The 23,498-nt window shown below is 46.2% G+C and overlaps 1 protein-coding gene across 3 annotated transcripts in view; it reads right to left on the reverse strand.

Moving 5' to 3' along the window:
* Positions 1-23,498, reverse strand: part of CRHR2 (corticotropin releasing hormone receptor 2) — a 250,887-nt gene that overhangs the window by 103,203 nt on the left and 124,186 nt on the right. For 2 of the 3 annotated variants that reach the window (XM_074946387.1, XM_074946385.1), the window contains one exon: positions 4,460-4,545. In XM_074946387.1, coding sequence (XP_074802488.1) covers positions 4,460-4,545 — 86 coding nt within the window. Of the gene's footprint in view, positions 1-4,459; positions 4,546-7,301; positions 7,419-23,498 lie in introns of those variants that run through there. The other variant, XM_074946386.1, reaches the window with a different exon arrangement.

Genomic DNA, 23,498 nt, shown 5'->3' on the forward strand with positions numbered 1-23,498 from the left:
AACATTCTCTCAAGTCAGCCTCTATCAGTTAAACTGGGACCAGGTGCAGGAAAACCGATTCAGTGTCTTGGATTCACAGGGCTGGTCCAAATGGTCTCTTTACAGTCAGAGTTCAAATAAACGCAAGACTCCTTTCTTCCTTCAAGAGACTCTCCCTGTCCCAGCTGGAGTCTGATTCCCTAATCTCTCCAAACCATCATGGCCAATGACTCAACATCTGCCTGTAACCGAGCTCCTCTTAACTGAGCACATCTCCCCACCCCGATCTCATTTTCTGCTGGTTCAGTCCCCAGATAGTTCCTGCAGAAAGGGCAGGTATCTCTAGCAGATTCCCTACTGAACCCCTTTGCAGGCTTTGCAGAGTGTCTGGTCAGTCTAGATTTCATCCTGTACCTGCACTGAACTATCATGTCTAGGAGCCCTGACTGTTAGTGCTGAGACTGTCTGCTGCCTTGGTCTTACTGCACACAACACACAAATTTTCTAGAGTCCCTTGAAGGGCTGGTTTGAATTGACCTGTGAGACAAAGGAAACTAGGAGCCCAGTTGTCTATGCTAACTCAAGGCTTCTGTATTTTCTCCCAAAATATTCCTTTAAGCTCCTGGGGGCTTTGACATCCCATGTTCCATTTTGATACACAACCACATTTGTTGGCTCCTGCTCTGTCTCCTAAAGCAGCTACTTCTCATCCCTTCTCTCTTAGCAATGTCAGAACATGGTCGCCTGCCAAGCGTATGCAGAACAAAACCAGACATGCCCTGTGCGTAGGTGCAGCCACAGAAAGTCCCCCTTTTACAGCACCTTGTGCACTCTCGCACGGCCTGCGAACGAGAATGTTACTTTGGGCCAGGTATGGGGAAGGTTTCCATGAGGTGCAAACCTGCTGAGCTAAAACCATACATCAACTTCCCGGGATGCTACCGAACAGTCACCAGATGATAAGGACTCCTGGTCACCCAAAAGTGCAGGGAGAGGGGCACTGCCCATCACCCAGGGGGAATTTGGAAGTTGAGTGGCCAGAGTATGATGCGTTAGCCATCCCTATTTACATAAGGGGCCCCACTTCAATGGGACTATTCCTGAGAGTAAAGTTAAGCATGTGTGTTTGTGGAACGCCCTCGTGAGTGTGTGCTAAAGGCCACCCCTCTCCCTGCCGCTCCCTGTGTCTGTTAGCTAGGAGCTAGCTTTAGCAAAAGCTGTAGCAGCTTCTGCTTTTGGCTCTGAGGGTTTCCAGTTCTGCTCCTGGTGCACCAGTCACATTTGAAGAATCAGGGCCCAGCCTGCTTTGACGATAAGGATTTAGGCTCCTGAGCCTAAGCATCCAGGTCTGAAAATGGCATCTTTTTATATTAAAAACAGATTAATGGATGTGGTCACTTGGCACCAACTCGCCAATCTGTGGCATCTGTTATGATTATTCAGTAACAATAGGGCATGCATGTGGGTGCATCTCACTTTTAATCAAAAAGAGGATTACAAGGAATCTGTGGGGAACACATTTGTTCACAAATCAACCCAAGTTTTATTCTGACATCTGAGCACCGGTTAGGTATTTCAGGAATATTCATAAACTTTAATACTTGTAAAGTTTGTCATAACCCTTTAAGGATCTACTAAATGAGTTTTTAAGCTTTTGCAAACACAGAAAGTTCTGGGGAGTGGGAGCGGGGCGGGGAAATCACAGCTTTCATATACTTAAGGAATAGGTTTAAAAAGTTTTACCGTATTATCATAGCTGTAGGATTTTAAAGCAAACAGCAAAGGAGAAAATCCCCTACTGCAGTGGCAACACCTATCCAACCCCTGCAAACAAAGCTCATCTGCATTTGTCTTTACGAGGATGTTAATTGTTCAAAGTCATGCAAGAAAAAGGAGAAGTGGGTTCAGAATGTGCTTCCCTGGACAGGAACAGCAAAATTACTATTTGGGCTTGAGTGCACCACACTTGCCTGACCTAAGTTAAAGGAAACATATTTCTTGCACTAAAATCACCTTCAAAGCTTTGCTCCCGCCTCCATCTGAACATCTGTTCCCATCTACCCTCTCTCCCGGTGCACTAGGCTCTACTCACTCCTTTAATCTTAATGAGTTCCTTGGCTCCTTCCACTGGTGACTGATTTTTCCTTATGCCACCCTCGATGCCTTGAACTGTCTCCCCCGTCCAGTGCGCCAGTCAGTCTCAGGATAGGTCTACAAAAGTCACGGGTTGTGACTGCAGTACTAGTGCAAATCACCCCCCGTGATGGCACTACAGACATACTCTCCCATGCCAGCTCCAATTTCTGCCTTAAAGCTCACCTCTTTTCCCGGGCTTACCACCACTGACACCTCTCCTGCTGCGTTAGTAGGTCTCACAATATGCAATGCTTTTCTTCAGGCCCCAGTTCCTGGAGTCATGGGATGTGAGAGAAGCTCAGGGTTCATTTTTAAAATAAATGTAAGTGTCTAGCCCACAGGGTTGCAGGGAAGAGCTTGAAAAACATGACCTGAGGGTACTCTAAAGGCTCGGAAACCAACCAACAGGGAAATGAAAAGCAGCCCATTTTTTATGTTTTTAAACAAATCATGATTTCTAAGGCACTCTCAGGATTTTGGGGGCTCTGTCTGACTCATGAATGTTGAATACTTGGGGTTGGCAATACAGTGAGTCCTGTGCAGTCTATTCTTGCTTTCACACCTGCTCTTAATCCACCTTAACACACAAGTCACATTAAACGAAAGCAAAAAGTTGGAATGAACAACTGAATTCTGAACATGAGCCAGATATTTTTGGTGCTTCCCTCCCTGCCCCCTCTCCTTTGCTAGAATGAGGGCTAATTTAGATTATAAACTCTTCAGCCAGGTGGGACTTCATCTTGACATATGTTTGTAAAGGGCCTCGCACCTCTCCAGGAAAGGAGAGAAAAAAAAAGAAGTATCCGTAAATCCCTGTGCTTCTGAAGTGAAATTCACCCCTGGGCAGAGAGCTAGCACAAAGCCTAGGTACCACTTACAAACTACAAGTTGGAGAAACAAAAAGGATTAAATTAGCACATGGGCGCTGAACCTGTGCTCTGTGCAAAGGTGAACTTCCCTTTCATCTACGAGGCGAGGCTGCCAATCTGAGAACACAGGATTTCCCACAAAGCTTCCAGCCTTCTTGAAAGAGTCCGTAGAATTCAACAAAGAGGCATAACCTTTCCGTAAGCTCTCGTGTATTACAGGGTGTGCTGGCTCTGCTAAAGGCAGGTGCAGTCCAACCCTTCCGTTACAGGACTCCATTATTGGCAGTTCTCCCTGTGTCTGCTGATGATAAAATGAGCTTGAGGATTGGGAATGCTTGGGACCGAAAGATGCCATGTACCTTGCGGGACCAGGTGGCAAAAACCCATCAGGCAGCAGTGAATAGATTAGTTCAGCAGTCGTAGTAATAACAGTATTACAGTAGCAGCTATTGGCCCCGAACGACATTCAGGCCCCATTGTGCTAGGGACTGCACAAGCGCGCAGTCAGAGGCAGTCCCTGCCCCAAAGAGCTTCCAGTCTAAGTAGACCAGACAGACTGAGGGTACGTCTAGGCTGCACGTGTTGACACTCCTCAGCTAGCTTGAGCAACACTGGCAGGGAAGCCGTGGCAGCATCGGCCGCACAAACCCACCCAGGGGGTGTGCAGAGAGGGGGGCAAGCAAGGGCATGGTCTCCCCTGCCCCCGAAAAAAAATCTCCATGTGTCCCTGCAGCCTGGGGAGGGAGAAAGCTGAGCTCCCCACCCCCTGCTGGAGTCCCTCGTTGCCTCTGCCTTCACACACCCACCCCTCCCGCCCCACTCACCTCAGCGGGGGTCTGCAAAGCAGCCAGCAGCACTGGGACTGCAGCAGCAGGGTAGGAAAAGCAGCAGGCTGTAGATGTAGGGGTGTAGGGAGGAGGAGCTCAGCCGACAGCCAGTTGCTCTGCTGTTTCCTTCCTCCCTGGATGGCAGAGACAGGGAGAGTGCTGCTGCCCGGGGGAGCTGCTCCTGGGTGTCCCTGTTAGAGACCTCCTGAGAAATCTGGGGGTGGTGGTGTCACGTGAACCTTTCTTTAGTGTGTGTTTAATGTGCCCCTCCAAAAACGTTCACATTTAAATTCCCATGCACGCCCCTGAACCCACGCAGGACTCAGGGTATGGGCTTGAGCGGCTATTCGGTGCTGCTGTGGCTTCAGTGCTGTTATTTGAGCAAGCTGGCTTGAGGACGTCTACATGTGCTGACGTCACAGCACTGGTTGCAGTACAGACATAACCAAAGAATGGGAGTGGTACTATACCCTCCCCGTTTTTAATTGCCACATACAGTAAATGACTTGCCCAAGGTCCCACTGGAACATAGAATCCTAATCACCCGAGTCCCAGACTAGCACCTTAACCACAAGACCCTCCTTCTTTTCCAGTATGCTGATAAAAATGACAACACCTAGAAAAATGGAGAGAAAGAGAGATACAGACCTTGTCGTCCAGAATAGGTTCGCACTGAGAGTAGTTGATCTTGGAAGCCCATGTCCCATTTCCCATGCATTCTCTGTAGGCGTTTCCTAATAGGGACCGAAATAAATAAATAAATGCGCGTGTTAACCAAAAAAACCCAACAACAACAACAAAAAAAAACCACCCACGGTGGTAGCTTTATAGGTATAGATGTTAAATGAGAGCGTTTTTTCTGGATAAATAATGAATTCTGTCTCTGTGGGCTTTGCAGAATAGATAACTTGCCACACTCAGTAAGACAGGAAAGGACTGTGAAGAACACAGAAAAAAGAAGCTTAAAAATAAGGTACATTTTTGCATGTGCCTGTATCTCCCCTCTGCAGTCCCTCGAGGGCACGCACTCCAGGCTCCTGGTTCCGTAGCTGTCACCTCTTTTGAGCAGAGACCTTTGTCTCTCTCCTTCCTGACTGGGACTTTTCCAGTCTGCACAGTTCGCTGCCTTCACGGCGATATTCCCAGTAAATCAGACAGCGTAAACAGGCCAGCGTCTGTGCTTTGCTCTCTCTCCAAAGGCTATGAACAGCTGAAATTGCCAGCAGTTACAAGTTACCACACAGCTCTTCCTAAGCAAGCACATTTATACTAAAGGTGAAAGCATTACAGAGAAAACATTAAAAACAATAAAACTTACATGCATGCTAACTAGCTTACGAGAGATCACCCACCAACTCCAACATGGGCTCTGATAGGAGTCATTCCTTCAAACCCCACCACAGAGTTCATCTCTGGTTACAAGTTCTTAACAGCCTGAGCTCCGAACTATCACCCCCATGAATAGGTTAGTTTTTCTTTTATGCAGTTGGACCTTTGATATTGAGACTCTGGGAACAGATGATCAGCAGACAGTGGTCCCATCCTCAGACCATAGCTTCAGAAGGTTGGTTTTTGCATAGCCAGGAGGTAAGGGGCTTGCATTCACCTCTCCCTAGAGACTCCAGAAGCAAACAGCTTGATACTGTTTCTCCCAAGAGTCCAGTCACATCTGGTACATTGTTCTCAGTACAGTCCTTTGAAGTTCAGAACACTTCCCAGGGTTCACAACACATCTCCCCCCACAGAATTTAGATACAATCCCGCCCATTAGAATACACAAACCGTTCATTAAATACAACGGACCCAGAACATACTTAAACTCAATTCAGTAAGGTTTCCCAAGGATACTGCAGGAAATTGCCATATCTCTCACAGCCTTATGAAAAGGAGGTTAAATAAATTGTGCAAAAATGTTAGTGAAAGTTTGGGTGCCTAATGCCACAACTTGGAGTGTGTCATGTAGTTTACAAAGTTGTTACTATACATACTAGGGCCTTGTTCCCCTCTCCCTTACACTGGTGTAAACTGGGAGTAAGGTCAGGTCTACACTGCGAAGTTTTGATGGCATAGCTGTCAGTCAGGAGTGTGAAAAAACCACACCTCCTAGCTCACATACCTATGATGACAAAACTCCCAGCATAGACACAATTACTCTGACAGAAGAGTGCTTCCGTCAGCATAACTAACGTCATTCAGGGAGGTAGTGGTCCTACACTAGCAGGAAAGCCTCCTGGCGTTGGCATATGCCCTGTCTACACTATGGAGCTCTGCTGACATAGCTACACCAGCAAAACATATGTAGTGTAGACAAGGCCTAACTCCCTTGGAGCCACTGACTCTTCATACGTGCTGCCTTCCTATACAGTAGCATATAAAGCAAACGACTCAATGAGTCAGGATTTGGATCAAGCTTTGTGGCCTTCCTAACAAATCAGTCACGCAGGCTGAATTCAGGCCAGCTGGCTTTCCCATTGGTTGTTAAAATTCTCGCAGTCAGCTGCCACAAGTGGGGACAAAACAACATTTCAGTGAGGCTGGGAAAACAACACATGAACTTTGTCTGAATTGATTTCAGCTTTAATTGAGCGTTGTTCGGGTCCAGCCAGCCATCCTTTAGAAAACAAACCGCCCACAGCAAGAGTCTGAATCTCCACTTGGGAACACGGGTGCAAAGGAGGAGTAACTGCGTGGCAGTCCGTGGAGTTACGCCGGCACAAAACTGGCCTGAGCGGGCTCAGAATGAAGCCCAAGCTGCTTCTGCTTTTTTGCCCAAACATTCTGGATGTCTCAAAGGCCACCATTTGGTTAATGAGAGTTAACACAATACAGACTCCAGCCACTCTGTTTTTTTCTTCCCCCCTCTGATATAATTGCTTTCTCCTCACTGACTGCTCTGAAAGCAGATAATAATATCATCTAGTCCCTGTCAGACCTCCACTGAATGACTTGCCAGTTCGTCCGGTCTCCTTATTTTTAAAGCATTGTGTCACGTACCGGAACTACAGAGCTCCTGCTCAGCACATCATTGGATCGGAGACCATTCTGTGCTGTGAAAGTAACTCTCTCTCACACACACACCTCCTCCCCACTCCGTAAGGGGTACCAGTAAATTAAATGTTTGAAGTCCTTGCCGAGAAATGAGTTCCTAAATTCAATTTCACGTTCATTTGAAATATAGCCTTAAGGGCTGTGCAAAACAGCACATGTCTATTCTAGCTTTGGGGAATACGCCAGATAATCCTGTGGCACCTTGAGAGGAAACTGCATGGCTTTGAAGTACAAACCATTTTATTGTATATAAATTCATCCACCTCCCCACCCCACACAAAAGCGTTGTGTAACGACAACATTTCCCCCCTTTGTCTGTTGCAGGCTATAGCCTATGAGAGAGACACTGACAATTAGATAAGCATAAAATAAAGAATAGACAATTCATTAAAATGCACACAGGACAAAGCTAAGCAACTGCATCATCTTCTCCTCATCTCACCTTTCTCCTCTTTACCCCCATCCTTCCTTTTGTCCTTTTGTCTTCATCATATGGCGCCAGGTCAGCCCAGCTGTTACACAGCTGTGCAGCATGGATGGTGGGAATAAGGAGCAAACCAAGAGCCCAAATGCTTACATGCTGCTTAAAATGCCTTTAAAAAAATCACTGAAGCAGTTGCTAGGAGAGAATAGGTTGGGTCTTTTTTAGTATTTTTAAATAATGGAAGTTCATGCCAAGAGTCTCTTTAAACCTACCAGTACCTAAGTTAACAATAAGATAGTTCACAAAGGGCAATACATGTGCCTTAGAATCCACATGTATTTGTTACAAGACATTTGTGATCATTTGAGAGGTGATGCAGGGGTGGGGGGAATCTCCCGGATGGCTACTGACATCTTGTGTTGATGCTGATGGCTAGTTTGCATTACTGACAACTTTCATGGGGTTCAACAGAGCTGGAATAAATGACACCTAGACACAAACTTGCCACGAATCTGGGCGTGAAGTGACAAACAATGGATCACCTCTTTGCTTATGGCATGTGCTACATCTGTAGAAGACCATTCAATTTCACACAGTGTTGTATGCAGCTGAAACTTGGCTACCTACTTGTGCTGATTCACTGCTTCCTCCCATAGCAACAGGGTTGGATACAATGGGTATGAAACATTGCCAGTGCATTAAGCCAATGAGGCGGGATGATTTTATAGCTCTGAACTCAGCTCTCAACCTAAGCATTCACGTTATTCTCCATTCCAGCACGCATATATTGTATGAAGTGGCCTTACTATACAAGTCAATGGAAGTTAATTTTATCCTTCTGTATCTGCACCTGACACCAGCTGGGAACACCTGAGGGAATGAGCCATCACTATAGCAGGCACTGGTTGAGAAGATACATAACAGTATTCCATTACCCTCTGTTTTCACACACAGGTACTGAAAACAATCACTTTTGGGGATGAAATTTTCCATGCTTATTTTTGGACCAAAGGAATTTGGGGTGTATTGAAAATTGTGTTAAAAATTACAAGCTATCACTTTAAGTGAAGGGGTTTCCAGGTCCTGCTTGCATGCTAGGGGGTGCTGTAGGGAAGCATGTGATCTGGGGCTCCACTCAGTCAGTCTTCAAAGAGCCAGCCTATGGCAAGGTGGGTCCCTCTGCCTTAGGGAGCAGTCTGTTTTGTTTGTTTTTGGTTTCTTGTGGGTTATTTCTAAGAAATAAAGTAGTGTTACATTCCAATGTCCAGAAAGAATATTTTATGTTTTTTATTTACAATTGTGTGTATGCTGTACTCATAAGGTGATTAGAGTACATTTGTTTTATTTTCTGAAAGTTTGAACAAAAACTTTGGCAATTTTTGAGTTATAGGACAGTAAAAACATGTACACTTTCCTTTGTAAATAATTCTAACCACACCTCTTGAGCAGTGCTACAATAAAAGACTATTGAGCTTGGAATCTGAAACCTGACATGACCATATCCTCACAGAGAACTTCTATTTTGTGCAGTGTGAAAAAAAAACTGGCTTTGGATTTAATAATTATGTGATGCTTGGACAACTGTGTCCTGAACATATTGCAATAGACAATATTCTTTAAGTCTTTAGGGAAGCACTTAAATGGTTTGAATTTCCATTCCCAGGCTCTGTGTGTAAATACACAACATTGCACACGCACTTTGTAGGCGCAAGCACTGAATGGTTCTCATACCTGTGCATATACGACTGAGATTTTTCAGCTGCAAAACCCACTTCTCCCAATGCACTTGATGAGTGAAAATTCTTACACTTGCTCGTGTTCAGATGCTGGAATATTTAAAATGCAGATGGCAGGCACCCACATCTGCAGAGATCAGGTGCATGCACATTCTGGGTATGAACAATAAGTCCAGGCAGAAGCTCAGTTGAAAGTCTGGCCTCAATGCCATGTCCCTCCTGCACTGCTAGGGGGAGACAGTCAGAGAGGAGCATTTGTCCCCAGGGACGGTGAACTCCCAGGCAAGGCAGCTTTAAGTTTTCCCTGGGGTCTGTAAGAATTCTGCCAGCAGAGGCTGCACCAGGGATGTGCTGAGTAATAGCATCTCCCAGCTGCCATAGTCCTGCCCCGCTCGCAGCCAGCCCCACTCACTTTTTGGTTGCCTATGTTAAAACTGACTCCAGGAGCAACATTAACTCAGTCGCAGGGCACAGATGTACCATTAAACATACAGCTGAAGATGTTCGTTTGTATCTTATAGGATGGACAGTGCATCAGAGTTTGCTTTCCTTATGGAAGCTGAACTTCCCACCCATCAGCCCATGTAGACGAAGTCTGAAGTCTCCAGCAGGGCTCGCTGCCGCAGCTGCAGTGACCCTATAAAACCACCTGCTGTACTGTGCTGCTGGGAACCCCTTCAGTATTGCACATGCCTGCCACTGGCTTCAAGGGTTGCCAGGCATGTGCATCCAGGGGGCAAAATGTTAAAGTTACAGCAGATTATCTCTGCGTTCCCTTAAGAAGAGAGAGGCAAAGAGAAAGTCACGCCTGAGACCTCACCCCTTCATCCTTCTATTTATGGCCCCATTACCACAGTATCTCCACAGCAGCCAATATAGCTATTGGGGGAAAAGCAATAAATTGTAGAAACACAGAGACACCGGGGGTGAAATCCCAGCCCCACTGACATCACTGGGAGTTTTTCCAGTGATTTCAATGGAACTAGGATTTTATCCTAGAACTTTATTAATGGTTGGAAACGAATATAATCGCGTAGGATCAACTTTAACCCTTAAGAGGATGGATGGCCCGGTAGTTAGGGTGCTAGCCTGGGGTGTGATGAGACCCCAGTTCAATTCCCTCATCTACCAGAATGACCTTGGGCAAGTGACTTAACTTTTTCCGTGCCTCGGTTCCCCACTTGTAAATATGGGGATAATAGCATTGCCCTGCCTCACAGGGGTGTGTGAGGATGAACGCATTAAAAAGAGCCAGGGGGCCATATATTAGTACCCAAAAGAGAAGAGCACATGATGGATGTAGGAGTTACATCTCATTCAAAGGCCTGATTGAAGTATCCCTAACCATAAATCCTCCTCAATCGCATACAAACTTCCAGCCAATGAGCACAAAAATACTTCAGATATTTGACCCTAGGCTTAAATGCACTTGTCTTGATCAGCCACAAAACCATTTCACAGGGTTTCTTGCCTGCTGGAGGATGGCTCAAGAGGACACTGGCATGGAGGTAAAGTATTTTTCAAAGATTCAAACCTATTCCTAGGAGATGTTATTTCATTTGTCACATGCGGCTCTCAGAGAGAAATTTATTTTATTAATGTCAGTGGGTTAAAGTTCAGCTAACAAAGCTGAAAATCAACCTTGGCCTAGCAAGTAACGACCCTCGTAAACAAGGCCCTTAATGAGGGAAATGATCGTTGAAGAAACGTGTTTTTTTTTCAGTTTTCTTCCCCGAGCGGTTCCTGTGACAAGTATAAAGAAAACTCTTCGAGGAACCGGAAGTGATCCCATTTGAAAGCAGGGTATGAAGTAGTAAGGGAAGGCACTATGAAAGCAATGAAACAGAGGCTTAGCTGTACAGCACCTTCCATTTTGAAGGACCTCAAAACTACAGCTGGTCAGAACAGTGTTACTGAACTGTTTCAGGGAGACATATTTGTTTCCAGATCTGGGGTGACAGTTTGTGGCAGGCTAAGGCACCGAGGGGGTCCCCTGTAAGCCAGATCCAGTCCACGAAGACCTTCTGTTTTGCCTGCCAGGCATTAGCTGCTCCATCCAGGTCCCCACTGAGGGCTCTGAAGAAGGGATGGGCCCTGGTACCTGGCTCCAACAACTGTGTTTCCCTGCCCAGCCTGCAGCATTTCCATGCTGACCTGCCTGAGTGCCCCCCAGTCCCGCCAGTTCCAATGACGCTCTGCAGCCAGGAGGGAAAGGGCCAGAACTACCAGGAGCCCAGGGCCAGCCAGAGCCAGGTACGGGGTCTGCCTTTACAGCAGAGCCCCTAGTTGGGACCAGGAAGGAACAACGGACACCCATCAGGCCAAATGGAAGGCCCTCGCCTGTGGCTCCAGCTCCTGTGTTCCCATGCCAGGCGCCCCCTTTCACTCCTCTGCGGATATTGGGCCAGGAGTGGTGGTGCTCAGATGCTGGTCAGGACAGGGACACTGCAAGCCAAGAGAAGGCTGGAGAGTGGAAGGACAGAGCAGCTGAAAGCCCAGGGTGGATCCAGAGCTGAGTAGTGGGGCCTCCCAGACATCAGAGCCCCAGCTGGGAGCAGGAGCCAGGCAGTGGGCAACAACAGTTTGGGCTCCACAATTGAGCTCTTCAGGGGGCAACACTGCCACTGGTGACAGTGGTTCTATAAGCTAGTGATTAGGGCACTGGGCTGGAATATGGGTGTTTCAGGTTCAACGCTCTTGATTTAGAGCAGAGAATTTTATCCCAGATCACTCCAAATCAGACAGACCAGGGACTTGAACCTGCGGCTCCCACAGCCCAGGCCAGTGCTCAAGCCACTAGGCTACAGGGTGCGTAGGCGCGCACGCACGCCCACACATACACTCTGTCTCTCTCTCTCTCTTTCTCTCTCTTAATCTGCCTTAGGGAATAAAACACCCTAAACCAGGCATTCAGTAACAAGAATACAAAGTTTAAACTAACTGCCATATGCCTCTATTCCATGTGGAACACAAGGCCTTCACCACGACACTCCATCTTTGATGGTTTCTTGCTGCAGTCTTCACTTCTTCCCAGGTAATGTTGATAGCTTTCAATTCTCCTTCTTGTTTGCGTGTAAAAAAAAACAGCCACTGGGGGGAGTGGGCAGATAGTTAAATCAGGAGATGTGTGGCTATCTAGTTTTAGGTGTATTGTTGGCAACGGCAGGAAGTGGGGTGCCTGCAGAGCTACTGCAGACATATGTGTATGTCTGGCCTGAACGAAGACTCTTAATACCTAACAAGGCTGACGTATGTATGGTTTTACACTACAACACATGGCGATGAGACAGAGCTGAACTTACAAAAATGAAAAAAAAAAGAGAAAGATTTGTGAAGTCATCTGTAAGTCAGGCCTACAAACCCTTACAAACATATGGGAAATGACTACAACCCTTGGGACTATTTCACCATGATTTAATCCACCACACCAAACTTGGGAAGAATACCGTGAAAGAGCTTATTTTTTCCACTGCTAATGGTATTTCAGATGATTCTAAAAAGAAAGCTATCACAGTCAACAGCGTAGGGACCAAGACTTACAGTTTAACGAGAAACCTGTTAATCCCTGAAGACCCTGTAGACAAAAGCTTGATGAGCTAGGAAATCTGTTAAAAAATGTTTCAACCCAACACCTAGTGACACAGTAGAACGACTGAAGTTTAACTCTCGGTCAAGGGCAGCAGGAAGACAGTAACGGAATTTGTGGCAGAACCGAGGAAGCTCTCTCAGGACTGTAGTTATGGTGTGTCCCTGACACATGTGCTAAGAGACAGATTAGTTTGTGGCATTAATGATGACAAAAAGGCAAAGGAGATTACTGTCTGGACGACAGTTAACATTTGAAACAGCTCTGAAATTGGCGCAGGCTATGGAATCAGCAAATAACATTTTACAGGATTTACAAACACCAACCACAGGGCAGATGGAAACAGCACACAAGAAATAGAAGGCAGGTGGAAAAAAATATGCAAGGCGACCTGGGAAACAGATCCAGTCAGCCAGCAGAGAGTGTTATAGTCATGGAGGCAAACGCAACCCAATGGATTGCGGATTGAAATAACGAGAAATGTCACATCTGCAGGTGGACAGGACACATCTGAAGTATGTCAAAACAATACCAGGAAAGCAGAGACACAAAACCATGATAAAAAGCAGCCTCATAGCCTTGGTACTTTTCATGTACTTTAGGTGAAAAGCAGTGAAAAAGAAGATGAAGTAGCAGCTTATACTGTCTATAGTATAACAAACAAATATTCCTGAAATAGGTCCCATTCATATTGGGCTGTCTGTAAAGGGAAACAAAACATATGATTTGCGCTGTACATGGGAGATAATGTAACTATTATAAGCCAAGAACCATATGGGCCTTTGTGGAAAGATAGTGAGCCACCTTCGCTGCAGAAATGTAGGACAAAATTACCACCACACTGGAGAAGCCGTAAAGACACTGCAAGCCACCAATGTGAATGTTTGGAACCAGAGACAAATAAGGCATCTACCATTTCTAGGAGTCTCGGGCACTGGCCCTGACTGGCTCAGAAGAGGGTGACTCACTGACCTTTCGCTGGATTCACTGATTTCACTTGAAATCAGAACATGATCTAGTTCTGGAAACTTTTAAATACACATAGGGTATGTCTACACTACGGAATAAGGTCGAATTTATAGAAGTCGGTTTTTTAGAAATCGGTTTTATATATTCGAGTGTGTGTGTCCCCACAGAAGTGCATTAAGTGCATTAACTCGGCGGAGTGCTTCCACAGTACCAAGGCTAGAGTCGACTTCCGGAGCGTTGCACTGTGGGTAGCTATCCCACAGTTCCCGCAGTCTCCGCTGCCCATTGGAATTCTGGGTTGAGATCCCAATGCCTGATGGGGCTGAAACATTGTCACGGGTGGTTCTGGGTACATATCGTCAGTTCCCCCTTCCCTCCCTCCCTCCCTCCGTGAAAGCAAGGGCAGACAATCGTTTCGCGCCTTTTTTCCTGAGTTACCTGTGCGGACGCCATACCACCGCAAGCATGGAGCCCGCTCAGGTAACCGTCACCGTATGTCTCCTGGGTGCTGGCAGACGCGGTACGGCATTGCTACACAGTAGCAGCAACCCATTGCCTTCTGGCGGCAGACGGTACAGTACGACTGGTAGCCGTCCTCATCATGTCCGAGGTGCTCCTTGTCGCCTGTGTGAGGTCGATCAGGAGCGCCTGGGCAGACTTGGGCGCAGGGACTAAATTTTTAGTGACCTGACCAGGTCATTCTCTTAAGTCCGGCAGCCAGTCCTATTGAACCGTCTTATGGTGAGCAGGCAGGCAATACGGATTGCTAGCAGTCGTATTGTACCATCTTCTGCTGAGCAGCCATGAGATGTGGATGGCATGCAGTCCTTCTGCACCGTCTGCTGCCAGCCAAAGATGTAAAAGATAGATGGAGTGGATCAAAACAAGAAATAGACCAGATTTGTTTTGTACTCATTTGCCTTCTCCCCTGTCTAGGGGACTCATTCCTCTAGGTCACACTGCAGTCACTCACAGAGAAGGTGCAGCGAGGTAAATCTAGCCATGTATCAATCAGAGGCCAGGCTAACCTCCTTGTTCCAATAAGAACAATAACTTAGGTGCACCATTTCTTTATTGGAACCCTCCGTGAAGTCCTGCCTGAACTACTCCTTGATGTAAAGCCACCCCCTTTCTTGATTTTAGCTCCCTGAAGCCAACCCTGTAAGCCGTGTTGTCAGTCGCCCCTCCCTGTGTCAGAGCAATGGCAAACAATCGTGCATCTGAGTTGAGAGTGCTGTCCAGAGCAGTCACAATGGAGCACTCTGATTGGGCTAAAACATTGTCCCGGGTGGTTCTGGGTACATATTGTCAGGCCCCCGTTCCCTCCCTCCCTCCGTGAAGGCAAGGGCAGACAATCGTTTCGCGCCTTTTTTCCTGAGTTACCTGTGCGGACGCCATACCACCGCAAGCATGGAGCCCGCTCAGGTAACCGTCACCATATGTCTCCTGGGTGCTGGCAGACGCGGTACGGCATTGCTACACAGTAGCAGCAACCCATTGCCTTCTGGCAGCAGACGGTGCAGTATGACTGATAGCCGTCCTCGTCATGTCCGAGGTGCTCCTGGCCACGTCGGCTGGGAGCGCCTGGGCAGACATGGGCGCAGGGACTAAATTTTTGGTGACTTGACCAGGTCATTCTCTTTAGTCCTGCAGTCAGTCCTATTGAACCGTCTAATGGTGAGCAGGCAGGCAACACGGATTGCTAGCAGTCGTACTGTACCATCTTCTGCCGGGCAGGCAAGAGATGACGATGGCTAGCAATCGTATTGTACCATCTTCTGCCAGGCAGGCAAGAGATGAGGATGGCTAGCAGTCGTACTGTACCATCTTCTGCCGAGCAGCCATGAGATGTGGATGGCATGCAGTCCTTCTGCACCGTCTGCTGCCAGCCAAAGATGTAAAAGATAGATGGAGTGGATCAAAACAAGAAATAGACCAGATTTGTTTTGTACTCATTTGCCTCCTCCCCTGTCTAGGGGACTCATTCCTCTAGGTCACACTGCAGTCACTCACAGAGAAGGTGCAGTGAGGTAAATCTAGCCATGTATCAATCAGAGGCCAGGCTAACCTCCTTGTTCCAATAAGAAAAATAACTTAGGTGCACCATTTCTTATTGGAACCCTCCGTGAAGTCCTGCATGAACTACTCCTTGATGTAAAGCCACCCCCTTTCTTGATTTTAGCTCCCTGAAGCCAACCCTGTAAGCCGTGTCGTCAGTCGCCCCTCCCTCCGTCAGAGCAACGGCAGACAATTGTTCCGCGCCTTTTTTCTGTGCGGACGCCATACCAAGGCAAGCATGGAGGCCGCTCAGCTCACTTTGGCAATTAGGAGCACATTAAACACCACATGCATTATCCAGCAGTATATGCAGCACCAGAACCTGGCAAAGCGATACCGGGCGAGGAGGCGACATCAGCGCGGTCACGTGAGTGATCAGGACATGGACACAGATTTCTCTGAAAGCATGGGCCCTGCCAATGCATGCATCATGGTGCTAATGGGGCAGGTTCGTGCTGTGGAACGCCGATTCTGGGCTCGGGAAACAAGCACAGACTGGTGGGACCGCATAGTGTTGCAGGTCTGGGACGATTCCCAGTGGCTGCGAAACTTTCGCATGCGTAAGGGCACTTTCATGGAACTTTGTGACTTGCTTTCCCCTGCCCTGAAGCGCATGAATACCAAGATGAGAGCAGCCCTCACAGTTGAGAAGCGAGTGGCAATAATCCACTTGTCAGGGGTGGAGTAAGGAAATTGATTTTAAGAGCCCTTTAAGTCGAAATAAAGGGCTTCATCATGTGGACGGGTGCAGGTTTACATCGATTTAATGCTGCTAAATTCGACCTAAAGTCCTAGTGTAGACCAGGGCATACAGAAGTATTTAAAGATGAACTGGATACTTTAAAAGGCACTGCTGCTAAAGTCTACGTAAACCCAAATGTCATGCCTTGTTATTTCAAACCCAGATCTGTACCCCGTGTCATGAAACAAAATGTTGAAATGGAGTTAAAAAGACTACAGGCAACTGGCATTATTGAACCTGTAAAGTTTTCTAGATAGGCTGCCCCAAAAGTCCCAGTGAAGAAGCCAGTTGGCTCCATATGACTACGTGGTGACTATAAGCTGACTGTAAATAGGATCTCAATTAAAACAGCGCCCAATTCCAAAAACTGAACTGCTCTTTGCAGTTTTAGCAGGAGGGCAATTGTTCACAAAGTTACATCTGAGCCAGGCCTGCCAACAGATCATCCTGGAAGAAGACTGGAAGCAGTATGTCATTGTAAATTCTCCAAGACTGTTCAAATAGCATCAGTTACTTTTTGGTATGTCCTCAGCCCCTGCTATTTTCCAAAGAACCATGGGGGGATTGATTCAGGGAATTTCACGTGTGGCAGTATATCTGGATATTATATTAATCACAGGTCCCACAGAATCTGAACATTTACAAAATTTAGCAGAAGAGCAAAACAAGCTAAAGGAAACAGGTCTGCACCGAAACCGGAGTAAGTGTTCCTTCCTGGCATACAAAGTGATATCCTTGGGCTGTAAAGTGGATGCCCAGGGACACCACCAAGTGAGAGATAAAGTCAAAGCAATTAGGGATGCTCTGGCACCTAGGAATAGTTCAGAGCTGAAGCCTTACTGAGGCTTGCTGAATTTCCCGAGTAAGTTTTTGCCAAACTTAACACTTCTAATGCCTCTGTATATGTTACTTAAAAAGGGGGTTAAACGGTATTGGAAATCAGCTCACGAACAAGTGTTTCAGGATTCTAAATTATTGCTGCAGACCTCATAAGTCCTGGACCATTATGAGGCTGACAAACAACTGATATTGATTTGTGATGCATCTTCGGAATTGGAGCCGTTTTAGCTCACCGGATGGAGGATGGATAAGAAAAGCTAACTGAATTTGCATCCCAGACTGTCTTCTGCTGGTCATAATTATTAATAGCTAGATTGAGAGGGATTAGCTGTTCTTTGGGGTGCAGAAGATATTTCTATTATATATAGGCACTGATTTATAATTTGCACCGATGAAACCCCTACTCACATTGTTTAATGAGATGAAAATTATGTCACAGATGGCATCACTCAGGATCCAGAGATGGCCAGTGACACTAAGAGTCTATGAATATACCATTGTATACAAAACTGGCCAGAAGTTGGGAAATACAGATGCTTTAAGCCAGTTGCTTTTACTAAAGACACATGAACAAGATAAAAAAAAGTGAAGAGAGTGTTACTAATGGACTGTCTTCATACACCTCCAATGACACCATTACAGGTAAAAGTACTGGATCTATACCAGTCCATGATTCACAAAAGTTTGAGCATTTGTGCTAAGGTGATGGCCACAGACCAAAGCTGATCAGAAGCTCACACCTTATAATAAGTGACACAGTGAACTCAATGTGCAAGATGGGTATGTATTATGGCGAGCATGGTCCTCATTCCAAAGCAAGGATGTGAAGTAATAATGGATGAACTCCATCAACACACCCCATACGTGCCCCCATGACCCCGAGAGCTATGCTGGCAGAAGCATAATTCCTGGTTGGTCACCCATGACAGACGGACCAAATGCAAGTCCGTTAGCCCTCCTAGTAAGGGGTTGGGATTGAGCTAACAACCTGTTCCTGTTAAAAAAAGTAATTACAGAAACCTACACTTCTGTTCAGCTCACCAAACCAAGTCATTGTTAGACATATACTAGAAATACAAGTAGATCTCATTTAGACGAAAACTTTGGGAAGTACCTGAAAAAAAATCTCTCTCATTATGGTGTGAAGAAGAAAGCCCCGAAAAAAAACACATTTTTTGGACATTACATAGAACTCAAAAATTGCTAAAACTAAACCCCGAAAAACAGAAGCCCCATCTCCAGTTCCTCAATCCTGGTGCAACATACAACAGCCTCAGGGGTGCCCTAAGTTTCACCCAGCAGCCTATGGCCAAAATGCCCTGCTTTAGCATCTGGACATTGCTGCTCAAGAAGTGAGAGTAGTTAGTGATAACAGGCAAGGGATGTGAGAAAAAGCAAGGGAGAGCAGGAGGTGGGAAGAGAGGCAGAGGGATTCAGGAAGAAGGAATTTAAGCAGGACTCAGAGTCAGGGAAGGCCAAAAGTAGGGAGAAGAAGGAGAGAAGAGTAATTGGTCACCAAAGCTCCCTTAAAAATATTTGATTTGAACTAGAATGTATGGATTGTCAGAGGTCAACCCAGTTAACTGGCTAATCCATGTGCAATATCATCTCTTCCTTCACTGCTTTCACACTCAACATCCCTTTGGGGCAGCTTCTTTTTATAGCAGCAAATGCTCTTTCCTTTCAAAATACTACAGCACCGTAAGTGTGGCTTGAAAATCCCACTAGCCTTCAAATGGACTCAGCTTGCACAAGAGCGGCCTACTTTTAATTAGTATCAAAATTAGCAAAACACTGTGTATGTGCAGAATTTGCAGTAAGTCATTAGGTTTCTAAAAGCTTCCCTTCCAACGAGAGGTCCACAGTTATCTCACTGTCCTCTGTTATCTCTTGTCTTACACTTACATTGAAAGTTCTTTTGGGCATTTGTTATGTTTTTACAGTGCCCACCCAGAACAACAGAACCTTGGCTGCTAGGTACTACAAAAATAAATTGTATAAACAACAAAGTCCCATTAAAGGTCATGTAATTTTACACCCATCTTACTGTCATGATTATTTGCCAACGTGTAGGGCCAATTTGTGATCTCCTGATGAGTAGTTCCAGGGAAAATGGAGGAACTGCTCACCAATGGGAGTCAGGGATTCACAGTCTGTACCACTGAGCACTTTGATTCCCATGTACTTTATCATGCTGTCTCAACAGGCAGAATAAGAGAAAAAGATAAAGATCAATATAAAAGAGCAAAGGCAATTAAACCTAACATTCAAATACATGAATCTTCCACTTAAGGTTAGAAACAATAAAACAGGCCTTTTGCTATATATTCAGAGAAAGAAAATGCATGAGCTGGAGCACCTAAATCTGCAGTTCTTCTTTGGGTACTGAGGGCTCCCTGTGAGATGCCCAGTGCTCGTGATCTCTTCAATGACGAATAAATGAAAGAATTAGAACATTTGCTTTGCCAGACTAGATCAGACCTGTGGTCCATTGGGTTCAATATCCAGTGTCCGACAGTGCAAGAAAACATGCAACAGGCAGATGTGGGATAATCTGCCCTCCCCGACGGTCTCATTCCAATCCCTAATAGGTAGAGGTTAGTTCACATCCATTTTACACCATCCACAATGCCTTTTGTTACCAACTTCATCACCGTCTATTGCTAATGCAAAGAGTGTTGGTGACACCACGCATCCCTATCCAACTCCAGTCACAATATCAAACCCCTCACCTAGGCTTGTTTCCAATCTTACTATGCATCTAACTTCCATCATATAAATTCTGTATTATATTGATCAGTTTGTCTTGCATCTCTTAGCTGCTAGCAATATCCACAGGGTGTCTCTGGGGACACCATTGAATACCTTCTTTAAGTCAATAAAGTTGATTAAGATGGATTTTTTCAGGCTGTGACTTTTTTGAGGATCTACCTGGACAGAACCCAGTCTGTTCTTCTAGTAATTTTTCATCCACCATCTTGTCCGTTCTGTTCAGCATAACAGTAGCCAATATTTTACCTGGGATTGATAGCAGTACAATACCTTTCCAGTTCAGGCACTGAATAAAGTCACCCTTTTCCGGCAATTCCACAACACCACCATCTTTCCAGTCTTGGGGCACTTGTTCTTCCTCCTATATTTCATTAGAGTTTTGTTAGCTGCTCCATCAGAATTTCACCTCCTGCCCTTGGTACCTTTATTTGAATTCTGGTAGTTCACTGGGTCCCAGCTCTCCCCTGTCTCCAACATCCCTCACCAGCTATGATGTGGTGGCAGTCCACCTTTCGGTAGGTAGTGATAGGGTCACCAATTAAGTTTGCCCCCTTCCAGGGTAACAGAGTCCAACAAAATACACAGTCCAACCCCAACAAAGGGGTTACAGCCCATCTCCAGATCCCTATGGATGGCACGCCTTTCAATTCAGACTTACAATGTCTTTATCCTCTCCTCCTGTCCAATGAGAAGTGGGAAGGGGTTTACTTCCCTTCCACAAAAAGGGCGATTGGTAGGGGAGCTCAGGGCCTCCCCATCTACCAGGCTCAGACCCAGGGCCCTATGAGAGGCAGTGATATCCAACACCCTGGAGTGCTTTGAGACTGTTTTCCTTGGCCACTTCCTACCACTTGCTTCTTCATAAGGCTCAAAGTTCTTCATTTAAAGTCCAACAGAAAAATAGCAAAAAACAACTGAATCTTCAGCCCAGATGGTAGTCCTCTTTCCAGGCTATTCCTAGCTTCCAACTGGCCCAAGTTCCTGGGTTTCATTCCCAACACCAAGGTGGTCACTCTCCTCTCTACCCAGAGTTTCAGGCAGGCTGTGGTCCCTGTTTGGGTCCTGTCTCCAATCAGGATTCCAGCTCAGCCTCCCAGGCATCTCTCAGCCCTCAGCCTAAGGGAGAAAGCTCCCTTTACCTCTCACTTCGTTCTCTTCCCTTGACCCTCCCTTTAGGGTCTGGGGTAGCTGCCACTTGCAGGCCCTTCCTTGCAGTAAGGACTCCTGCTGTCCCCTTATTCAGGATCTCCCAAGTTAGGCCTCTCCTCCAGACAGTTTAATATGGAATGAAAATGTTCTGTCCATTGTCTGGCTTGTTTCTCATTAGTGTTCAACATCTGTTCCTGAAACCCCCTGACAGGCGTCACCTGTGATAGTCTGGTTCTTCCCGAGATGTCTTCCACTATTCTACAGAGCTGCTTAAAAAGTTTCCCCTCTGTGCTGCTGCTTCTGCCTCTGCAGCTTTCATGTGGCCCCAGGTGTTTCTATTTTGCTTGCATCTCTCCTTTATTTCTCTGTCCCTCTGCAGCTTCCTTTCAGAGCTCTACTTGTGTCTTGCACGGTTCTTTTTTTCCCCTTCAGAGCTTTCCACTCAATCACTGCCTGGATTCCAACTGTATTTTATGCCTCTTTCTTCCACCCTGTTCGATGGCCCATTACTTCCTCTGCTGTCTCAACTGCTGTCTTCTTCCACTTTGACCATTTGTCTTCCAGACTATCACCAGCCTGGTTCGGAAAAACACTGGAACAATTGCTAAGTGCAATCTTGAATCAGATCTCTGTTTCTTGGCCCTTGAGCTTCTCTACTGCTGCAACAGACTTTTTGTCAGTCTTTGTGATCTTCCTGAATTTAAGCAGTAATGCGGCCACTAAAAGATAATGATCTGAGACAACACCTGCTCCTCTGCTGACTGACATCCCATGATCTCCATGTCAGCTTGTGAATCCTGAAGACACTGTCTCCTTTGAACTGGACTAGGAACGCACATACTTTCTGTGAGGAACTGCAAAGAAATCATAGAATATCAGGGTTGGAAGGGACCTCAGGAGGTCATCTAGTCCAACCCCCTGCTCAAAGCAGGACCAATCCCCAACTAAATCATCCCAGTCAGGGCTTTGTCAAGCCTGACCTTAAAAATATCTAAGGAAGGAGATTCCACCACCTCCCTAGGTAATGCATTCCAGTGTTTTACCACCCTCCTAGTGAAAAAGTTTTTCCTAATATCCAATCTAAACCTCCCCCACTGCAACTTGAAACCATTACTCCTTGTTCTGTCATCAGCTACCACTGAGAACAGTCTGGATCCATCCTCTTTGGAACCCCCTTTCAGGTAGTTGAAAGCAGCTACCAAATTCCCCCTCATTTCTTCTCTTCCGCAGACTAAACAATCCCAGTTCCCTCAGCCTCTCCTCATAAGTCATGTGTTCCAGTCCCCTAATCATTTTTGTTGCCCTCCACTGGACGCTTTCCAATTTTTCTACATCCTTCTTGTAGCGTGGGGCCCAAAACTGGACACAGTACTCCAGATGAGGCCTCACCAATGTCGAATAGAGGGGAATGATCACGTCCCTCGATCTGCTGGCAATGCCCCTACATGTACATCCCAAAATGCCATTGGCCTTCTTGGCAACAAGTGCACACTCTTTACTTATATCCAGCTTCTCGTCCACTGTTACCCCTAGGTCCTTTTCTGCAGAACTGCTGCCTAGCCATTCGGTCCCTAGTCTGTAGCTGTGCATGGGATTCTTCTGTCCTAAGTGCAGGACTCTGCACTTGTCCTTGTTGAACTTCATCAGATTTCTTTTGGCTCAATCCTCTAATTTGTCTAGGGCCCTCTGGATCCTATCCCTACCCTCCAGCGTATCTACCTCTCCTCCCAGTTTAGTGTCATCTGCAAACTTGCTGAGGGTGCAATCCACACTATCCTACAGATCATTTATGACGATATTGAACAAAACCGGCCCCAGGACTGACCCTTGGGGCACTCCACTTGATACCGGCTGCCAACTAGACATGGAGCCATTGATCACTACCCGTTGAGCCCGACAATCTAGCTAACTTTCTATCCACCTTAGAGTCCATTCATCCAGCCCATACTTCTTTAACTTGCTGGCAAGAATACTGTGGGAGACCATGTCAAAAGCTTTGCTAAAGTCAAGGAACAACACGTCCACTGCTTTCCCTTCATCCACAGAGCCAATTATCTCATCATAGAAGGCAACTAGATTAGTCAGGCATGATTTGGCCTTGGTGAATCCATGCTGACTGTTCCTGATCACTTTCCTCTCCTCTAAGTGCTTCAGAATTGATTCCTTGAGGACCTGCTCCATGATTTTTCCAGGGACTGAGGTGAGGCTGACTGGCCTGTAGTTCCCAGGATCGTCCTTCTTCCCTTTTTTAAAGATGGGCATGCCCATATGGAAATTACCCCAGCAGTTGGGTGGGAAGTTATGAAAAGGAAATTATCTCGGAAGGGCTGGAATGTTAAGACAGTGGAACTGAGCACCCTTAA

Source organism: Natator depressus, chromosome 2 (genome assembly GCF_965152275.1).
Source record: "Natator depressus isolate rNatDep1 chromosome 2, rNatDep2.hap1, whole genome shotgun sequence".
In the NCBI taxonomy this organism is placed as follows: Eukaryota; Metazoa; Chordata; order Testudines; family Cheloniidae; genus Natator; species Natator depressus.